Genomic DNA, 19,257 nt, shown 5'->3' with positions numbered 1-19,257 from the left:
CCATAGTTCTGTGAGGGGCCATGTGAATTCTTGGTGCCTGTACCAAGCCAGAATTCCCAAGATTCTTTGGGGGGTGGCTGTATTTGTATAAAAGCAAAACAAGTTTGTAGTGTAAATATGCCTTTACTGTTCCTTGTCACAGTCCTGAGTGATAAACAATCAAGATGGTGAAAAAGTTACCATATTTGGGGGAAATTAGGCTTTTCTTATTACACAACACAGCCCTACTCTGGAGAACTGGACAATTAATGGTACAATCATTGTAACTTTCCCTTAATATTTCATATAATAGACTAGTGTTTTCTAGCCCGTTGTAATAACGGGCGCTAGTAGGGGAGAGTTTTGCTGCCTTCCGCTGCCGTCTCTGCCTTCCCCGTAGCCCCTGCCCCCGCCCTCGCCCTCTCCCAGCCGGCCCCGTCGCCTCGCTGGGCCCCCGCCGCCGTTTTCCCTGGCCTTCCACTGCTGGGCCCGCCGCCTTCTCCGGGTGAGTCCGCGGCTCTGGCTGGGCCCGCCGCCGCCTTCTCCGCTCGCCTGGCCTTCCCCTGCCGCCTCTTCCGCTCGCCGTCCACCGCCTCCTGCAGGCTTCGCTTCTTCGGGGCGGCCACTCGCCTCGCCGGGCCGCCGCCGCCGCCTTCCCTGGCCTTCCCCTGCCGGGCCCGCCGCCTTCTCCGGGTGAGTCGGCGGCTCCGGCCGGGCCCGCCGCCACCGCCGCCTCCTCCGCTTGCCTGGCTTTCCCCCGCCGCCTCCTCCACTCGCCGTCCACCGCCAGGCTTCGTTTTTTCAGGGCGGCCGCTTCTGGCCGCCCAAGATGGCCACCGGGTGCCGGTGGTCGTGTCTCCCTTGCCCTGTTCTGCGCCTGCGCTTCGTGCAGGCGCAAAACAGGGCAGGGAGGCACGGACACACGCTTGGTGTCCGTCCACGGACGGACACCAAGCGTTTTATTAGAGAGGATTATGGAAATGCAATAATATTTACCAAGACTATCCTTTGAAAAAAATCAGGATTCCATCCTTGGTCTTCCAGTATGGCTCTATTACAGCCGGGAGATGGAGTCATCTGAAGGCCAGGACCATAGCCTTCTGTTTTATCATGGTATATATTTCTACATAAAATTTTTCATTACCTGAAATTTGGGATAGAGTGTATTATCATCTTCAAGCATGTCTCTAATATAGGATACAGCTGATACAGCTCTCTGCCAAGGTATGTATTCTCTCTCGATTTTCAGATATCTTGTTAGGTTCATGACATAAGTATAATTCAGAAGTCCAGCCCTGAAGAAGGTAAGAAGAAACAGATTTCAAAATCTGATTTACCTTACAACTGCAGCTTGAAGAATCATCTGTTTAAATGGTGTTTATACGTATATTCTGCTACTCTCTCTTTTTTTAATTCAAGGGTGTTTGTATGTTATATTTAGCAATCAAGTAGTAGGAACTGCTATACTGAAAAAAAGCATGTAAGATCAGGCACAAGAACTGATGTACAATTAGACTGTCACAACCTGTGGCATTCCACAGATGTGATGCAGTTACAACACTCCTTGTTGTTATTGCACAGAACGAACTTATGAGATGGTGCAGAGATAGGACTCTGCAAATAGATCATCTAAAGTTATTGAATTAAATGAGAAGTCTTTGATTTGATCTCTTAAAGTCCTTAGCCACTATATACCAAGCTTTTTAGGTATAGTCCTGCATTCCTGAAATTTATATAGCTTGAAGCAATTATAATGGGATGGAGTTGGCTAACAAGAAAGCAGGCTGTCGATTGAATCACACAAGCCTTGTTTGATTGGGATGCTGCTGGAGTTATGTAGGTTCTACACCACCACAAGTTCTACACTTTTTTGAGGGGAGGGTTGTTGTGTCACTTACTTATGGATGGAGTTTCTCCCTTATATTTTCATGTGGGCTGCCACTGAGTACTGAGATTTTGACACTGGAATCATAAGTGGTTATGGGATGGTGTATTTTTTTTGCCTCCAGCGGGACTTTCCTTTGCTACCATGGCATCAGAAGCAGGGGAGGGGATTGGCTCTAAACTGTGAATCCTCTGACGTTGAGAGAAGCTTAAGAGATCCTTGCTCTTCAGCCTCTCCCAACTCTTTACAGACAGCTCCCTGAGCTGCAGTATCCTTATCATGTCCCCCTTCCATCTCCATAAGCGTGACTAAGCCTTTACTCATGATTAAGCTCTTACTTAAGTGCTAACTAAGTAAAGAGGCACCTTTTAGAAGTGGTGATTATCTTTATGGAGCAGGGGGAGAGCAACTGGCCCTATCCAGCCCCAGCACAGCATCCCTCCAGTGGCTATTGCTGGTGTCATCTTATGTTTCTTTTTTAGATTGTGAGCCCTTTGGGGACAGGGAGCCATCTTTATTTATTTATGTTTATTTCTCTGTATTTCTCTTTATTTATTTTTATTTCTCTTTATTTATTTATTTTTCTTTCTCTAATCACCACTCTGGGAACTTTGGTTGAAAAGCGGTATATAAATAAAATATTCATAGTAGTGGTAGTATTAGGGACTCCTGAGCTAGCTACAGTCTCTTCTGACTGGGAGAGTGCTTTGGGCTTCAGCACCAAGATGAGTTCTGCATCATACTCCCCTTCCCTGGGTCAGCTGCTGGAAGACACTGCTGCCTCCATGCCCAGCGGCTGCACCTTCCACAGTTCACAACTGATGCGGTGCATCTCCTGTGCCCAATGTGGACTCCCTTCCTACATCATGGGACCTTTGCCTAATGGGAGGTACCTACAAACCTCCCAACTATTTGTGCCCTTCATTCTGTTGCACTAGCTTCCTTTGAGTGGGGTGTGGGTGTGTCAAGTAGTGCGCAAAAGGATATTTGTGACTCATGGTAAAGTGGAGAAGAAAGAACAAACATCTAAAAAACTGAAAGACCACGCTGAGACCACACTGAAGTACAGAAGCCCTGCCCCCTCTGAACTCCTGTAAGTAGCACTGAACCTTTGGTTTCTAAGCTCCAGACACTACTTCAGGGACAATTCTTGTTATGCATACATGGTAGACTTCTAGTACTAGTAAGGTGGAATACATTGTAAACCACTCTAAGGGTGCTCTCATAATGCAAATCTAAAACCACTGCCAAAAATGTACATACACTTTATCTTCTGCAGTCTTCCCTGCATTAATAACTAGACCAGTGACATAAATAGCAGAAACAAGGTTCAGACATAGCACATGAAAGCCTTTAGCAAGGCCAAAAAAAAAAAGAGGTTTAAACAAATCCTGGGTATTTCTGAATTCCCAACAAAATACTGGGCTAAGGGACAGTTGCCAAATTGTTACATCTAGTGAAATTCAACCTGTGGCAGTGCCATAAACAATCTAGGCATGTGTATTTCAGACAGTCACAAAGTCTTCCAGTCTCTCAAATACCACAGAGGAGGCAAGGCAGGCTGTAATTGGCTTAATTTCTCATTCATACAAAGTGCTGAACTTGGAAATTTTCTGGCACTCATGGGAATTCAGTTTGTGTCATCTAGCTTTAATATTAAATCAGGGCACATAAAAAACAAGCAACAGATCAGTGCTATGCCTGTTGTAATAACACAGTGGTTGCCCTCAAAGCCTGGTTTGGAGACATGCCCAGTTTCCTGACAGATCAGACAAGCAGCATATGTGGGAGCAGGGGGCGGGGAGAGAATAGACCTTGCATATCATATGGAAGGAGAAGGAGGACTTGTATTCAGCACCTCCTCTCCCCTTCAAAAACATTGTGACTAGAAAATTCAAATGTTCATTCACGAATGCTTGCATTAATATAATTTCAGGGTTTGGTGCCCTTTAGATGTTACAGCAGCAATGTGGGTTCCTCCCAGGCCTCCCATGTTGTGTGTATGGTGTTTGCAGAATTTGGAATGTTGTCAGTGAGGGTGTGTGATGAATGCTCCTAAGGCAGTGACCTTCACTATTTTTCAAGTGGGCCACATTCCTATTTCTCACTGGCCACATTTGCATGTAATGTGGAATCGTGGTTCCACTTCCCCCTTCCCCTGCTCTCCCATCCAAATTAATATGTAAGGGGGATCAGCCAGACTGCAGAGAGGAGAGGTAACTGGCTGCCTGGGCTTTCTTCTTGACTGGAGGGATGGAGGGAGAAGCTTCTTCCCTCAACTCTGGTTGCCGATGAGGGAGACAATGGTGCCGCATTTGGATGTAACACTAGCATCGCAGAACTGGATTTAAAGGCAGTGAAACTCCCTAGAAACTGAAGGTACAGATCGGAGTCTGGGGAGGGAAACCATGGGTCAGCTTTTTGTATGAACTGAGGTTGCACACATTTGGACGTACACAAATTTCAAGTGGAGGCCCCTTTACCTCTGGTTTCATGTTATGCCCGAATGCAGCCTCTGTGAGAGCCATTTCCCATCAAGTTAACCTCAGTGCAGTGTTGTGCTTCTCACAGAGCTGGGGTAGGGTGGGCCATTTAAGAGAAACAGAGGCTTGTCAACCCCCAGTGCAATCTTGGAAGGCACACAAGGGATGATGGGAAGTCTAGTCCTTCTCAGGGCTTTATTAATAGCACTCCATAGGGAAAACCTTAGGAAGTACTTGGGAAACCTTGGGAAAACCCAGCATCCCATGTGCACCTTCCAAGATGGCACTGGGGGTTGAAAGGTCCTTGTTTCAATGGAGCCCCACCAGTAATGAGCAAAGCACTGCTCAAAAGGAATGGTGGCTTCCATAGGTTCCAAGGGGACTGCACTGCATATTGAGTACTCTACTTACTAAAGTACAAGACATTTCCTTACGATATTAAGTAAAAGGAGCAATTTCCAACAAGCAGAATGATCGTTTCTATCATGGAACATAACGTTATTAAGAAAGGGTGGCTAGAACTCTTGGCTTCAGGCTACCCTCTAATTAAAACGTGTTTGCCAATTTCCCTATCTCCTTCCCTGAGTGGCCACTCACTCTGAGGGTGCCTTAGAGTGCTTTTAGTAGGAGGCCAGCAGGCTTGAAGGTTGTTCTAAAATCCAGGCCTCTGGCATCTTGCTTAGCCAGATAGGATGCTTCTCCCTGGTTCTGATCCTCTTTGGAGTGCAGGCTGTATGGCTTGTACTGAGAGAGAAGTCCACAGACGTCAGTCCAATACATAGTAATCTTGCCAGCCTAGGGTCCTAGCTTCCTCTCCTTGTACTTCTGTGCGGCAAGTTGCTCCTGTTGCTGCCTCAGTTCTCTTTCAGGTAGTTTTCTTCTAAGGCACTCCCAGCCTACAGAAGGCAGCTGTAATTTCAGCTCTTTGGAAACTTCCCTTGGAAGTCTGCCACGGATAACTCTGCTCTGCCTCTGGCCCCTTCTTCTCATTTCCCTTCACTGAATTCAGCTCTCTCCTTTCTGCTGCCTAACCTTTTAACCCAAAGTCCTTTCTCCTGTTCCTTCTTCTGAGTCCTAAACAGGGATGTGCACAAAACCACTTGGTCTGTTTTTGTTTGGGTTTGAACAGAACTCAAACTGCACGGGGCCATTTTGGTTTTGGCCCCCTTCAACCCCGCCCCGGTTTGGTTTGGTCCGGGGGGGTTCGACGAGCCTTACTATTTTTTTAAAAAAAATCTATCCCCTCTGGGGGGCTTCTCCAAGGTGGCGTGTGTGTGTGTGTGTGTGTCCCGTGGAATTTCCACCCACTGGCCTTCCTTCCTTCAAAATTCACCCAGTTAGGGTGACTTCAGCCTGTTCTGGGCCTATTCCCTGGTGCAGTGGCCATTTTGGAGGCCGCTGTGCCTGCGCAGTGGGATACTGTGTGGCCTGGTGACCCAGCCATGCAAGGTCCCACTGCGCAGGCTGCTACGCCAGGGAATAGACCCGGAAAGGGCTGAAGACACCCGAGCTGGGTAAATTTTAAAGGAAGGAAGGCCAGCAGGCGGAGAGGAACTTCCGCGGACCTCCCCGCCACCTTGGAGAAGCCACCTGGAGGGGGTAAGTTTTTTTTTTTAAAAAAAATTGTTAAAGGCTTGTTGAACCCCCGAATTGGGGAAGTCAGTTTGGAGTCGAGCCGAACCTGGGGTGGGTGGGTGGGGTTCAGCTCGACCTTGAACCTGCAAACTGAACTGGTTTGACATCGAACTGGTTTAGTTTTGAGCCTGTTTGCCCATCCCTAGTCCTAAAATGATGCCTCTCATCGTGAGCTCTCTGCTGGTCCTCTTATAATGGGAGACTACATGTCTGATTACTGTAAGATATTCTCCCTAGGGGATGGGGCTGGAAGAGCACCTGCATGCTTGCATGCAGAAAGTTCCAGGTTCCCTCCCTGGCATCTCCAAGGTAGGGCTGAGAGCGACTCCTGCTTGCAACCTTGGAGAAGCCGCTGCTAGTCCATGTAGACAATACTGAGCTAGATGGACCAATGGTCTGACTCAATAGAAAGCAACTTCCTATGTTCCTAATGTGTAGCTCAAAACTTTCTGGGACCCTCTGACCAATCTGACACCGACACAAGTCCAACCCTTTCTTCACTGGCTTAAATCCTAAAATACATTTCTCCAGCTAATCCTAATATGAGTTTCCAATTCTCCTGACCACTATAAACCTGTAAATCCTTAGTGTCTTAGACGTTGTCAGTAGCCCCAGCCAGTAAAGCCCTGGCACCATTGCCTAGCAACAAGATCAGCTGCTACCTAGTTACTGTTTCTCTCTACCTCTGACAGAGGGCCCAACTTGGTAAACCCTGGGGCTGTTGCACAGTGGCCATTCTTAGGCTTGGGGCTGACCCAAGCCCAGTACTGACTGCATTATGTACCAGGAGAGGAGAGCTGGCCTTGTGGTAGCAAGCATGACTTGTCCCCATAGCTAAGCAGGGTCTGCCCTGGTTGCATCTGAATGGGAGACTTGATGTGTGAGCACTGCAAGATATTCCCCTCAGGGGATGGAGCCGCTCTGGGAAGAGCAGAAGGTTTCAAGTTCCTTCCCTGGCTTCTCCAAGATAGGGCTGAGAGAGATTCCTGCCAGCAACCTTGGAGAAGCTGCTGCCAGTCTGTGAAGACAATACAGAGCTAGATAGACCAATGGTCTGACTCAGTATATGGCAGTTTCCTATGTTCCTATGTACCAGGTAACAGGGGCGCATCAACCCAATAATTGTTATCAACGTGATGCATCGGAATGGAGGTGGGAGGCTTCGCCTTCCTGCAAATCCAGCTGTTCCTGAAGAAACTAGACTGCCCAGAAGGCAGCTGCAACAGCGGCATTTCAAATAGCCGCCTTTCCCTCCACTATCCTGTCCTAAAATACACCAGTGCAGGAAGCAACATCATGACATTGAGGTGATTCTCATGATCACCCAAAAGCAGGCTAAGGGAGCCTAGTCCCCTTTTGGGCACTCGTGTGCTGCAACGGGAGCTGCACAGCTCCCGGCAGCTAGTCTCCATAAATACCCCTCCCCTTAAACGAGACTAACGCAGCGAGCGCTCCATTAACCTCATCTTTTTCCTCTTGTGTTGCCGCGGCACACGGCGACACATGAGTAGACCCCTGACCGGAAGGCTGCAAGGAGCCTCCTGGGCTCGAGGGTCTCTCCAGGATGCCCTGCGCGCTCGTGCGGAGCATCCTGGAACTTCCGGGGGCTGCACGGCCCCTGATCCCTGCAGCTCCCGCCGGCTCCGTGATGGAGCCCGGCAGTCGTGTGGGCAGACAATCCAGCCGCCCAGGGCTTCCTTCTGATTGTCTGTGGGGAGAGCGGGCTAAGCCCGCTCTCCCCACAACCCCCCTTACAGCTCTTCTCACTGATCATGAGAAGAGCTTCATTGTGTCCTTTCCCTGGCATATTACTAGAAAATAATAGCCACACCCTGTAACTATCAGGCATGGTCATCCCCACCACCTCCAGTAATGCACCAGAAAAGGATGTGGCATCATGATGTTGCTTCCCACCCTGGTGACTTCTAAGGAAGGACAGTGGAGAGAAAGGTGGCTACTTGAAACACTACAGTGGTTGCCTTCTGGGCAGCCAATTTCTTCACAGCTGAATTGGCAAGAAAAATAAGCTCCCCCCAACCTCTGAGAATACTTGATGCAATGCCGACAATGCAGTATTGCAGCGGGCTGATTATCAATACTGGGGTCATTTTGCATGAGAATAGTTTCCAGTGAAAAATGCCCCAATGGGGACTGTATTGAATCAAATTCAATTATTGCTCTGATTCAATGCACAGCCCTAGTAAACAGTATACCAACACTGTTTAGAGATTGCAGCTGGGAGATAGCTGTGTTGCTCTTCACTCTGAGAGTGAGGGAGAAAAAGACCAGGATGTATCCCAGCACAGGGGAAGGGAGATGCACAACCTCTGTAGAGGTGGGGAGAGTTGGCTCAGTGGTCAGTAACTGCATCAGAAGAAATAATAGTTCTCTGCCTAGCTGGGGCCTCATTAGGAGGTAGCCCATGGGGAAGGACCCCCCAATGGCTTGCTCAGAGTGCCGATTCTCACCAGCCACCTCCTCCTCCAGGACCTCTTCCAGAAAGAAAGTGCAGCAGTGGAGGCACCTGCACAGGGCGTGGGAGAGAGCTCCTAGCCTCAGGTAGCTCTCTGTTGCTTCCACCTTCACATGGGCTATATAATAGAGATCTAAAAAAAAACCTCTTGTAATTATTCATAGGGGGATATGATTGAGTTTAATTATCAGAAGAGGGGCTGTGGGCTGGGGCCCCTAATCTTTTAAGTACCTAGCAATGCCTTGCCTAGATTTCTTTTTATATCCCTGCCCATGATTCTTCTCCAATTCTACCACCCTCAGCCACCTGAACTCCTATGCCCTTTCTCCCAGTCCTCCCTTATTCTTGGAATTCCTTTCCAGAAAACCCTAGATCATGCCAGCATTTACCCTTCTATCAAAGCCCTCCTTAAAATCCATTCTCTCCCAAGGAACTCTTTGGCAACACCTAACCAAAGTCCTCAGCCCCAACTGAATGGAACCCCGAAGGACACTGTTGACTGCATTTGATTGTATGCATCCCTCAGTGTCTGGAAGTGCAGTCCCTCCCTGCCAAAGAGGAGACATACAGCCTGAGAACTGGAGCCAGATCAGCGATTTCGATACACAACAGATCAATGCTGTTTCTCTGAAAACACAATGTGAGTAACTCTGAGCAACCTAGGGACAAGGCAGTGACTTCATTTTGTTCCTGCAATTCCATGCCTTACAAATTTAGCAACAAGTCTCAATTGACTTTATGTTCTCTTGACTTTCTGCAGGATTTCTATGAAGAGCCCTCCCAGTTTTGAGCATTTCTCTCGCTCTCTTCTTGTACACAGTTACTTAGCTTTACTCCTACAAGAGCCCTTCAGCTTCATTCCATAGCAAAAGCAATTGCCTACACCAGGTGATAACAGACAGGAAGCTACTAAAACTGTTGTCATCATGCCATGCAATTTGATCTTAGGGCACTTCTAGATGGAAGTTTTTTCAAGTGCCATATGTGTTGATTCAATGAGCCTGATATCCACATGCCACAATGGTATGGTGAAGATTTCCATGTGGATGGCAACTAGTCCAGACAGCAGAATGAGGTCTAGCAAGATCGGTGCAGGTGCCACAATCCAAGAGCTACCAAAAAAGCCCCAGGCTATCAACTTAACTTGAAGTACCTTTTCCCTTTGAGATACTTTGAGGCACCTTTTCCTCAGCTTAGTTCTACAATGTTAATGTCAGTCATTGGGAAATTTGCTGCCTAGATACAATTAAGTCTGGGCAAAGGAGGACTTAGCTGAAGTTGCATGCAACAAGATTGTAAGACACATATAGCAACCACACATTAATCATAGCTCTAGTACTTATCAGTCCACAGCAGTGTTCCCTCTAAGGCATGCACACATGTGTGTGCTCACAAGTTTTTTGATGTCCGCTCAGTTAATTTTAGATCCCACTCAGGTTGAATTAAGAAGGCCCCATTCTGAATGCACACGCACGCACACCGCCTTGATAATGCAACGCAGAACAAAACTCATTCCACACACAGAAGGAAAAAATGAGAGAGAACACTGGTCCACAGCAGCAACAAAATCCAGCAGGCATGTTGATTGATCTAAAATAATACTGTAGTGCAAAATGACTGAGAAAGTAAAGTGCTCTTAAAGTTCCAAGGAAATTAAAGAAATTTAAATATGTTTTGAGCACACAAGTCTCCTTTATTCAATAGGGCAGTTTTGCCTTCTACGGTTAACTTATATAACATTTCAGTGTCAGTATGGAAAATATCATACAATATTTGTGTGATTTGTTTGGGTGTAAGTCACTTTAATTCCTATTTTAGAAACTGTGAAATGTGTGTGTGTGAGAGAGATTTAGTGATTTGTAGAAAGCCACTTTGTGGCTTAGCAAGGGTATCAGTCTCTGTATATTGTCTCCAAAAAGAAAGTTCTGTCTATCTCAGAATATAGAGGGACATATGTTCAGGATCATGTTGCATTTTTAAACCTGCATAATGGAGGCAGTTAGAGAGCCATCGGTGCTGATAGGAGGTTCTAAAAAAAAAACACTTGCGCTGCTGCAGGGCAGGGCTGCTCCACTCCTGCTATGTGTTGTGCAATCACACATCATGATACTACTTCCATTGGGAATAACCAAAGCCGTGCCACAACATGCGATAATGCAGTGCTTAGTAGGAATGGAATAGCCCAGCTCTGTAAGCTACTTCAGTATATATTGCAGAGTATTTCAGGAGCTAACTCACTCCCATCGCAGCAGAAGCTAACAGGGTCTCAGGGGTAACAGCTTGTAAATTATAAGCATGGAGATTGATTTAAGGTTTAACTAATCTACTTTATTTAGAAGTACATGATGATAGGAAAGACCCAAACCCTAGCTGCTAGCTACATGGTGGTCAGAGAGAGACCTACAGAAGCATTCTGGGGAGAAGGAGGAGGAAGTCACTCCCAAGAAGTTCCTGAGTACATTCTATCGATTGAGGGGTCATAGAGGCAGAGATAAACAGGAAAGAGAAGGAGAGCTTAATTGACTATGAGGCTATTCACACGGTCTGCAAAAATCGGGCTAAGGGAGCCTAGCCTGATTTTTGCAGACCGTGTGAACCACCGGGCTCAGCTGCGAGCCCGGTGGTTCCTGAGTGGGTAACCTGCTCAAGTAACCCTCCCCTTAAACTGGGTTTGTGGAGCGAGCACTCCGCAGACCTGGGGCTTTTTGCTTGTGAGTTGCTGCGGCACGGCTCCGCACCATGGCTACTCGTGAGTATACCTCCAGTTGAGAGGCTCAAAAGCAGCCTCCCGCCTCAGGGGTCTCTCCAGTATGCCCTGCGCACTCGCAGTATGCCCTGTGCGCATGGCCCCCGATCCCCCTAGCCCCTGCCGGCTCCGTAATGGAACCAGAAGATGTGTGGGTGGCCAATCTGGCCGCCCAGGACTGCCACCCTGCTCATCTGCGGGGAGAGCAGGCTTATGGAGGTCGGTCTCCTTGATCGTGAGACTCGCCTCTATCTCTACTTCCAGTGCTCCTAGTGGTCATTAGGGTTATCGGTGCAAAAGGCAGATGCCATCTAGAGCCGGATCTCCAACATGCAGCAGTGCCAGCATATTTTTTTATAGCCTCACAGCAGCACAGGCAGTTCTCTAACCACTTCCGTTATGATGCAGAGAATGTCAGTCAGTGTGCTTGTGCTTTGGCCAGTCTGGAAGGAAGTACAAATGCAGACTTGCCAAGGGTTTTTTTGTGAGCAAAGCAAGCCTGATTGCTGATCTGCCAATATAGTTTTTCAGAAAGATCCCATAGACCAAGTTATCCGCTGCCAAAACCCATTGAAGTTTATTACACAAGGCTTTCCATTAGGACAAACAAATGCTTAGGCTCCATGATCCTATCATCATGTCAATGAATTTTTCTTTTTTAAAAAAAAACAACGTCAAACAAGAAAACACTCCATGCAGTTGACAATTCTGAATGGAAATAACTGAAAGTTTGCTAACTATCATAGGGTCATATGGTGTCTTTCAAGAAACAGAGCATGGTTAACATTGTTCTCAGGCCCAGTAAATCAGAACAAGGGGAAAGCAGAAAAGGGACAGAGACTTTCAACTGAAAAAGAGGGACAGTGAAAGATAAGGACAGACCAGAGAGTGAAGAAGCTGACTGGCAAAACAATGGCAAGTTGTTTTCTCTCTCTTTTCTTCTTTCCAGAACATGGCATCTGTTCGGAGTCAGTGAGGTGGTTCCCACAATCAGTGGGAACCGCCGAGATGGGGTTTTCGAGGAGAGCAGGCTTAGCCTGCTCTCCTCGCAGATGACCCGTCAGTCGGCTGTGGGCAGCTGAACTGGCTGCGCACATGACTGCCAACTCCGTTAGAGCCGGCGGGAGCTGGGGAGTTTGTGGACCGCGCAGCCCTTGGAAGCTCCAGCATGCCATGCGCAAGTGCTCAGGGCATGCTGGAGAGACCCCTGAGCCAGGAGGCTGCATTTAGCCTCCCTGCTGGGGGTCTCCTCATGAGTTGCTGTGGCGTGGAGCCGCACCGCGGCAACTCACGAGAAAAAAAACGGGTTAGTGGAGCACTCCACTAACCTTGGCTAAGGAGAGGGTTGTTTTAGTGGGTGACCCGCTTGAGAGCAATCGGTCTTGGCTGTGAGCCCAGTGGTTCTCACGGTCACCAGAAAGTGGGCTAAGTTCCCTTAGCCCACTATTTGGCGATTGTGAGAATCGCCTCAGTGTCTAGACTGTAGACTGAAAGGATGTAACAATCCTAGATGTCAGTTAGAAGTTGAGTCATCCCTGCCCCCAAAAGAAGGAACTAATAGCAAGGGCATAAGCATACGATGCTCTGCATAGAGTGTGAAAAGGATTCACTGGGACATGCATTCTGAACCGATGCATGTGTTTAATCTGAAGGAAGTCCCACTGAGCTCAGTGGGTTTCAAGTAACAGATAGAACCCCTCCAAGTAACAGATGAAGGACACATGGCAATTCCCAAGTTTTTCTTGATTTAAATATTACTGTGGCTATCTAAATGTCCACATTACAAGGTAAAAACAGTGATGTGGCATGCCTACACAAATTCAGTTCACTATAGCACCTACCTGGCCAATGAAAAAGCATCATCTAGAAAGCCAGCACGATCAGCCAAACCAAAATTCTAGTTGGAGAAAAACGAAGTTGTATTAGGTCTGGTGGGTAAAACCGAGATGTAATCACCCATGAATCCCATAAACCAGCCACCAAATTAATTGCAGCAGACTGACCTGATAGCTGCTCATCATTGTATTGGCTAAGTCTTCCCAGTACTGTGCTCCATAGTTGACACGATAAAAGCCAACATGATTCTGATTAACTTTCAGAGTAGAATTAGGATCAAGAGTGTCAGCCTGTGCAAGAGTAATTCCTGTGATGGTAAAGATGCAGCAGTGAAGAACTGAAAAACACATGGCTACCTAAAATATAGGCTCCTCAGCTTGCATTTGTTTTTAGGAAGGACCAAATTGTATCTGAGAGCTTTTTGAAAATTTATGTAGCAGAAGAAGCTAAGATGTAATCTGGGAAGCCCCTGGTCCCAAATTAACATCTGCCACACATTAGGGATGTGCAAACAGCTTCAGTTTTGAACAGGTTTGACTTTGAACCTGTTCAGTTCAATTGAATCAAGCCCACCCCCCACCCGGGCCGCCCCCTGTTTGAGGGTTTTTTTTTTGGTGAGTTTAATTTTTTTTAGAAAGTTTACAAATTTAAATTTTAGTTACTGCTACCTGGTCCAGGGACTTAGATTCGGCCGTTGGGGTGTGTGTGTGTGTGTGTGTGGATCTCCAGAAGTCCCACCCTGCTGGCTTCCATCAATGTACAAATTGCCCAGTTTGGGCGGCTTTCGGGCCATTCAGGGCCTGCCCTCTGTTGCAGTGGCCATTATGGAGGCCGCCGCACATGCCCAATGGAGCTCTGCATGGCCACGTCATGACCCAGGTGATTTGTACATAAGTGTAAGTAAAATTTAATTTTTTAAACTTTAAAAAATAATAATTAAAAACAAAACAAAACCTCACACACTCCCCTCCCAAGCCACATGGGGGGTTGTTTGGGGTGTCTGTGTGCTAAAACCGAACATGCCTAGTTTGGTTTGAGTCCGGTCCTGACTTGAACCGAACCAGGCAACCTGGTTTTGTACACACCCCACCACACATTTATTAGCTGTCTTTAGATAAGCCTTTAGTTTCTCAGCCTTAGACACCCACCAACTGTGGGAGGTATGCAGATAATACTCATGAACTATCATTCAGGGCTACTGTAACTATTACCGAGGCCACATTTAGACATAGCAGGAACTGGCTTAGAACTGCAGTTGGCAGTTAAAATTCTAAACTGGGGATTGCATCACAGACAATCCCCCATCCCCAGTTTGGGAAACTCCAAAGAGAGGCTAGAGTTTTCCCTCCTTCTTTCAGGTTTAGAGTGGTGAAATTGAGGTCCCAGGTCCAAATTCCAGTTTGGGAACTAAACTGGACCCTGTAGTTTGGTTGCAAAGCCGCGGCTGCATGCATTTCGACATCAGATGTTACAGGTTTGCCAGCAACCTGTAACTCTGGTTTCATGAGATGTCTGAATGCGGTCCAAGATGTGAACATATAAAGCTGCTGTACAGTATACTGGCCACCATTTCAGACAGGGGTCTTTGCCACCGATGCCTGTAAAGCAAGTGCTCTACAAAGCACTTTCTACTTACAAAACAAATGCTCTACAGCTGAGCTATGGCTTCTCCCCATCATCAGGTCATGTATGTGAAGTGCTTTGAGCACCTCAAATGTATTATATAATGATGAATAATAATCTGAATAAGGCTGAGCTTCTTCTTATTCACGGAAGCCAGTTTTTAGCTTACTATGTCTGTGTTCCCACAATCCTGGCAATCCTGGTTAAAGAGTTAACTAGAATCGTCAAGCCCTGTGGGCTCTCACAGAGTGTGATGTGGTAACGTGGATTTTTGGGGCAATCATGATCAAACCACTGCAATTAAATCACATTTAAGCAGGACTGATAACTAGGATCAGATCCTAGTTATTGATCCTAGTTAAATGCAATTTAACTGCAGCGGTTTGACCAGGATTGCCTGGGAAATACACATTCTCATGCTGCAGGGCGGAACACGAGGCATGGAGATCCTGGTTAACTCTTTAACCAGGATCACTGTGATTGTGAGAACACAGCCTGTGGTCAACTAGGGCTACAATCCTATGCACACACACACCTGAGAGCAGATCCCAGCAGGCACGGAGGGAGCCAAGTGGCGGCCTGGGTGCTGCATCTGCCATGGGCCCCGCCCCCTGCATCTGACGTCAGATGCAGGGAGCGTTTAGCCACACACCCTGCATCTGACATCAGATGTGGGGGCATGGTTTCGCTCCTAAACAAGGCTGCATGGCCCCGTTTAGGAGCTCAGTCGGCTGGAGCAACTCTCCCTGCCTTTTAAAGGCAGGGAGAACTGCTCTGGCTGTGCTGCAAACGCAGAGCTGGCTGATCTCGTGAACGCAGTGCTGGCTGCACAACCCCATTTAGGAGTGAAGCCACACCCCCACATCTGATGTCAGACGTGGGGTGTGTGTCTGCAGCTGCGAGGCGCAACACCTGAGGGGCGGCTGACCGGTTTCTTTGAGCCCGTTCGCCCAACGGTGGCTCCTCCCCTGGATCCCAGTGAATAACAAAGTATAAAGAGGGACTGTACGGACATGACAGAGGCCCATGCACAACTCCTCCAATTCTTCTATGCACACGCTGTTTTGCAAGTGGACAAAATGTCCCTGCTCTGCCTGTGTGAGCAGGAATGTTTCACCTGGTTGGACAAGAGCACACACGTAAAGAAACTGGGTGAGGGCCTCTGTTGCATCTCCTCACTTCCTCTTTACGCATGTGCTTCATTAAGATGTCAGCCAGTGAATTCAGTAGGCTTTACCTCTGACTAAATGTGCATAGGATTCAGCTGCAGGTTGCTTTTCGCAGATACATAGCTGACTTTAAATTATAACCATTGTAGAGAGAGCAAGGGAAAACAACTGTAACAACAATATCTCTTTCCAAGAATGATCGACCAGTATCTCATCTTATGGCTTCCATTAGCCAGATTATATATTTGTTCCTTTCCAGCCACATTTATCTTCTGTATGCTTTTCCAGTTCATACTCTTCTTCTTTTCCTTATCTCTGTTCCCACAGATATATTTCATTCTGAGTAACCACAGCAATCAGCCAAATCTTTGCTCAAACCCTGGATTTGATGGCACATCAGAGTTCACCCGAAAGTTTTACTTATCCTATTGCATTATTTAGAGCTAAGCTAATGTCAGGACTGATGTTCTTATTTGAAACATTATTTAATTTGCCTTTCAGTATAAAATTTCCAAGGCAGCCAATTACAAACTTAATAAAATAATCAATTAAAACATACAATCAAACGTATGATAAAACAGAAAAGCAGAAGTAAAACAATAAGCAGCCAGCAAAAGCAGAAGGACAATAGACCTATCATTCATTGCAAGCTCAGAAGAATAAAATTGTCTTCACCCAAAAGTTAACAAAGTAGGCATCAACCAAGTGTTCCTAGAATGCTATTACATGCGGGTCATCTCACCACCACCAAAAAGACCCTATTTTCAGTCACTACCTGCCTGATCTCTGATGGTGGGGGCTGGCTGAGCAAGGCCCCATTCAGTTGTGTTATAAGTGGTGTTTCTCCGAAGAGGTTTTCCTTTTAAAGGGGTGGCTCTCTTATATTTAGCAAGGAATACATTCCAACCCAGCCTAGCATCTCTCCAGTGGCTGTTGGTGCTGTCTCCCTTGAGTTTCTTTTTCCATTTTGAGCCTCTTTGGAATAATGAACCATTTCCTCATTCCTTTTCTCTCTCTTTCTTTCTATTTATTCTGCTATGTAAACCACTTTGTGAACTTTCTGTTAGAATTCAGTATATACATAATAAAAATATCCTTCTATTGACTAGATATGTTGCAGTTGGCCCATACTAGTCAATAGCCCGACTACCAAATTCTGAATCAGATGAAGTTTAGACAGATTCTTGGAGGACAGGTCTACCAATGGCTACTGGTCTGATGCCTGGGGGCTATCTCCAGCCTCAGAGACACAATTCCTCTCAATGCCAGTTGCAGGGGAGCAATAGCAGGAGAGAGGGCATGCACATACTCTTGCCTGTGGGCTCCCCAGAGGCATCTGGTGGGCCACTGTGTGAAACAGGATGCTGGACTAGATGGGCCTTGGGCCGGATCCAGCAGGGCTGTTCTTATGGTATTTCTGAGTAGTCCTCAAAAGAAACCCCACATATAACACACTGAAGTAAGTATGTTACTAGAGGATAAATACCTCTGGCAAGGCAATCTGTGTACTTCTCTTTCTTTTTCAATATCTCCTGAAGACAATGAAAACCGGACAGATACATTCTGCATTCACAAAAACCCAGAGCCAATTCAATCACAATAGGTTTGGCAAGCTCTTTAGTGAAATTGGCATAGCACAAGCAAGATCAATTGAGGAAGCCTTTAACTTTGATAAACTTAAAACCGAAAATGAGAGTCCCCACAAAAGAATTTAACTGATTCAATTAACTTAGTTTAATTGGCAATTTGCTCATGCAGGTGGGAATATAATGAGAAATATATATCATCTCCCCAAGGTAGGAGTGATAATGTTTTTGTTAATATTTAGTTATTTGTCTTGGTGTCAGCATGAACCTAAGCATTACTCAGAAGTAAGTTTTACTCAGTTCAACAGAACTCACTCCCTAGGAATGCAGCCTAAAAATGTAGGCCTCTACAACTATTAAAGGGCATTTTAATACATAAAGCTGAGAATGTTTGTTAGTATGGAATGTGTAATGTCTGGATGTTCCAGCATGGCTACAAAGCATTAAAAAGCCTCTGGGGGAAAAAAATATCAAATGGACATTCTAGTAAATGTAGCCTTTGGATTTGATTTATAGATGCAGGAAAGACAAAAACAGTCTCCCTAAACAGCAGCTCTCCCTTAATGGCATTCCTGCCTGATCCTAAGCATATCTACTTGAAAGTCAATCCTGCGGAGTTTAGAGGGACTTACTTTCTACTAAATACAGTATAATTCTCTTTTGAAGGCAAATGTTTAACGTGATGTTTGCCGTTTCCTTCCTTCTTAATATAGCATATTGCGGAGAGTCATTCCTCATTAATAAAGGTTACCTGACAACTCTGATTTATTGTAGAATGTCACATCGGACACATTTCCCTTATACCATTTCACTGGAATATTCCATGTGTAACTGAAAATTTGAAGAAGAAGAAGAAGAAAAGAGACAGCAATTTTTAAAAACAACAATTTAAACATAGTTAAAACGACAATGCTGTAGCAATAGCCTGTGGCTAATTTAATTAGACTAGGCCTGGGGAGATCCGAATTCAAATCCCTGTTCAACCATGCAACTTGCTGGGTGACTCTGGGCCAGTCGCTTCTCTCTCAGCCTAACCGACCTCACAGGGTTGTTGTGAGGAGAAACATAACCATGTACACCACTCTGGGCTCCTTGGGGGAAGAGTGGAAAATAAATGTCATACATACATATATACATACATAAGGAATGTGCACGGAACCCGGCAGGGGTGGTTCGATGGCGGGGGCGAGGTTGCACTTCAAGGGTGGGGGAGGGTTCACTTACCCCTCCCTCTGCTTACCCCCACTAGTGCTTGCTATTTGCAAAGTCCTACAGGGCGGCAGCGTACCTCCCTGCAGCCCCGTCCACTCCCTGGCCAGAAGTGGCCGGAAGTAGCTGGCAGGCGTGTGCATGCTGGGCATGTGCACATGCACAATGTGCTTGTGCACGTCGGGAGGGATCTCGTGTGAGCGCGGCATGTGCGTGCCCGTACCCAGAATGTGCTACTTCCAGCTAGGGAGCGGGCGGGGTGGCAGGGAAGTACACTGCTGTCCTGTAGGCCTTTGCAAATACTGAGCGCCGGCAGGGAGAAAGCGGAGGGAGCAGTAAGTGCACCCTCCCCAGCCCTTAAAGTGTGAAACACCCCACCCCCCACCTTTGAACATCAAACCTCCCAGTGTTTGAACCTGTTCGGAGGCCCGTAAAAGGGCCTCTGAACAGGTCTATGCACATCCCTAACATACATACATACACACACACACTTTAAATGGGATTAAAATGACTTCTTAAAAACAGAAATTAAAGTCTCTGCAAAAAAAAAAAAAAAGCCCAACTGATTTAATGACATTAGCTTAATTGGCAATCTTCTCATGCAGACTGGATGTTAATGAGAGAGAGAATGTG

At 46.5% G+C, this 19,257-nt stretch overlaps 1 protein-coding gene across 2 annotated transcripts in view; it reads right to left on the bottom strand.

The window, feature by feature from the left end:
• The window catches only part of ENPEP (glutamyl aminopeptidase), a 102,883-nt gene that overhangs the window by 13,463 nt on the left and 70,163 nt on the right, over nucleotides 1-19,257 (bottom strand). The window contains exons 11-14 of one of the 2 annotated variants that reach the window (XM_053251608.1): nucleotides 18,167-18,246; nucleotides 13,205-13,344; nucleotides 13,043-13,098; nucleotides 1,124-1,274 (exon numbers count right to left, since the gene is read on the bottom strand). In XM_053251608.1, the coding sequence (XP_053107583.1) occupies nucleotides 1,124-1,274; nucleotides 13,043-13,098; nucleotides 13,205-13,344; nucleotides 18,167-18,246 (427 nt within the window). The remainder of the gene's footprint in view (nucleotides 1-1,123; nucleotides 1,275-13,042; nucleotides 13,099-13,204; nucleotides 13,345-18,166; nucleotides 18,247-19,257) is intronic. The other variant, XM_053251609.1, reaches the window with a different exon arrangement.

The sequence above is a fragment of the Hemicordylus capensis genome, chromosome 5 (genome assembly GCF_027244095.1).
Source record: "Hemicordylus capensis ecotype Gifberg chromosome 5, rHemCap1.1.pri, whole genome shotgun sequence".
Lineage (NCBI taxonomy): Eukaryota > Metazoa > Chordata > Lepidosauria > Squamata > Cordylidae > Hemicordylus > Hemicordylus capensis.
Note: the sequence above shows the minus strand (reverse complement) of the source record. Positions and strands in the feature narration are given on the sequence as shown.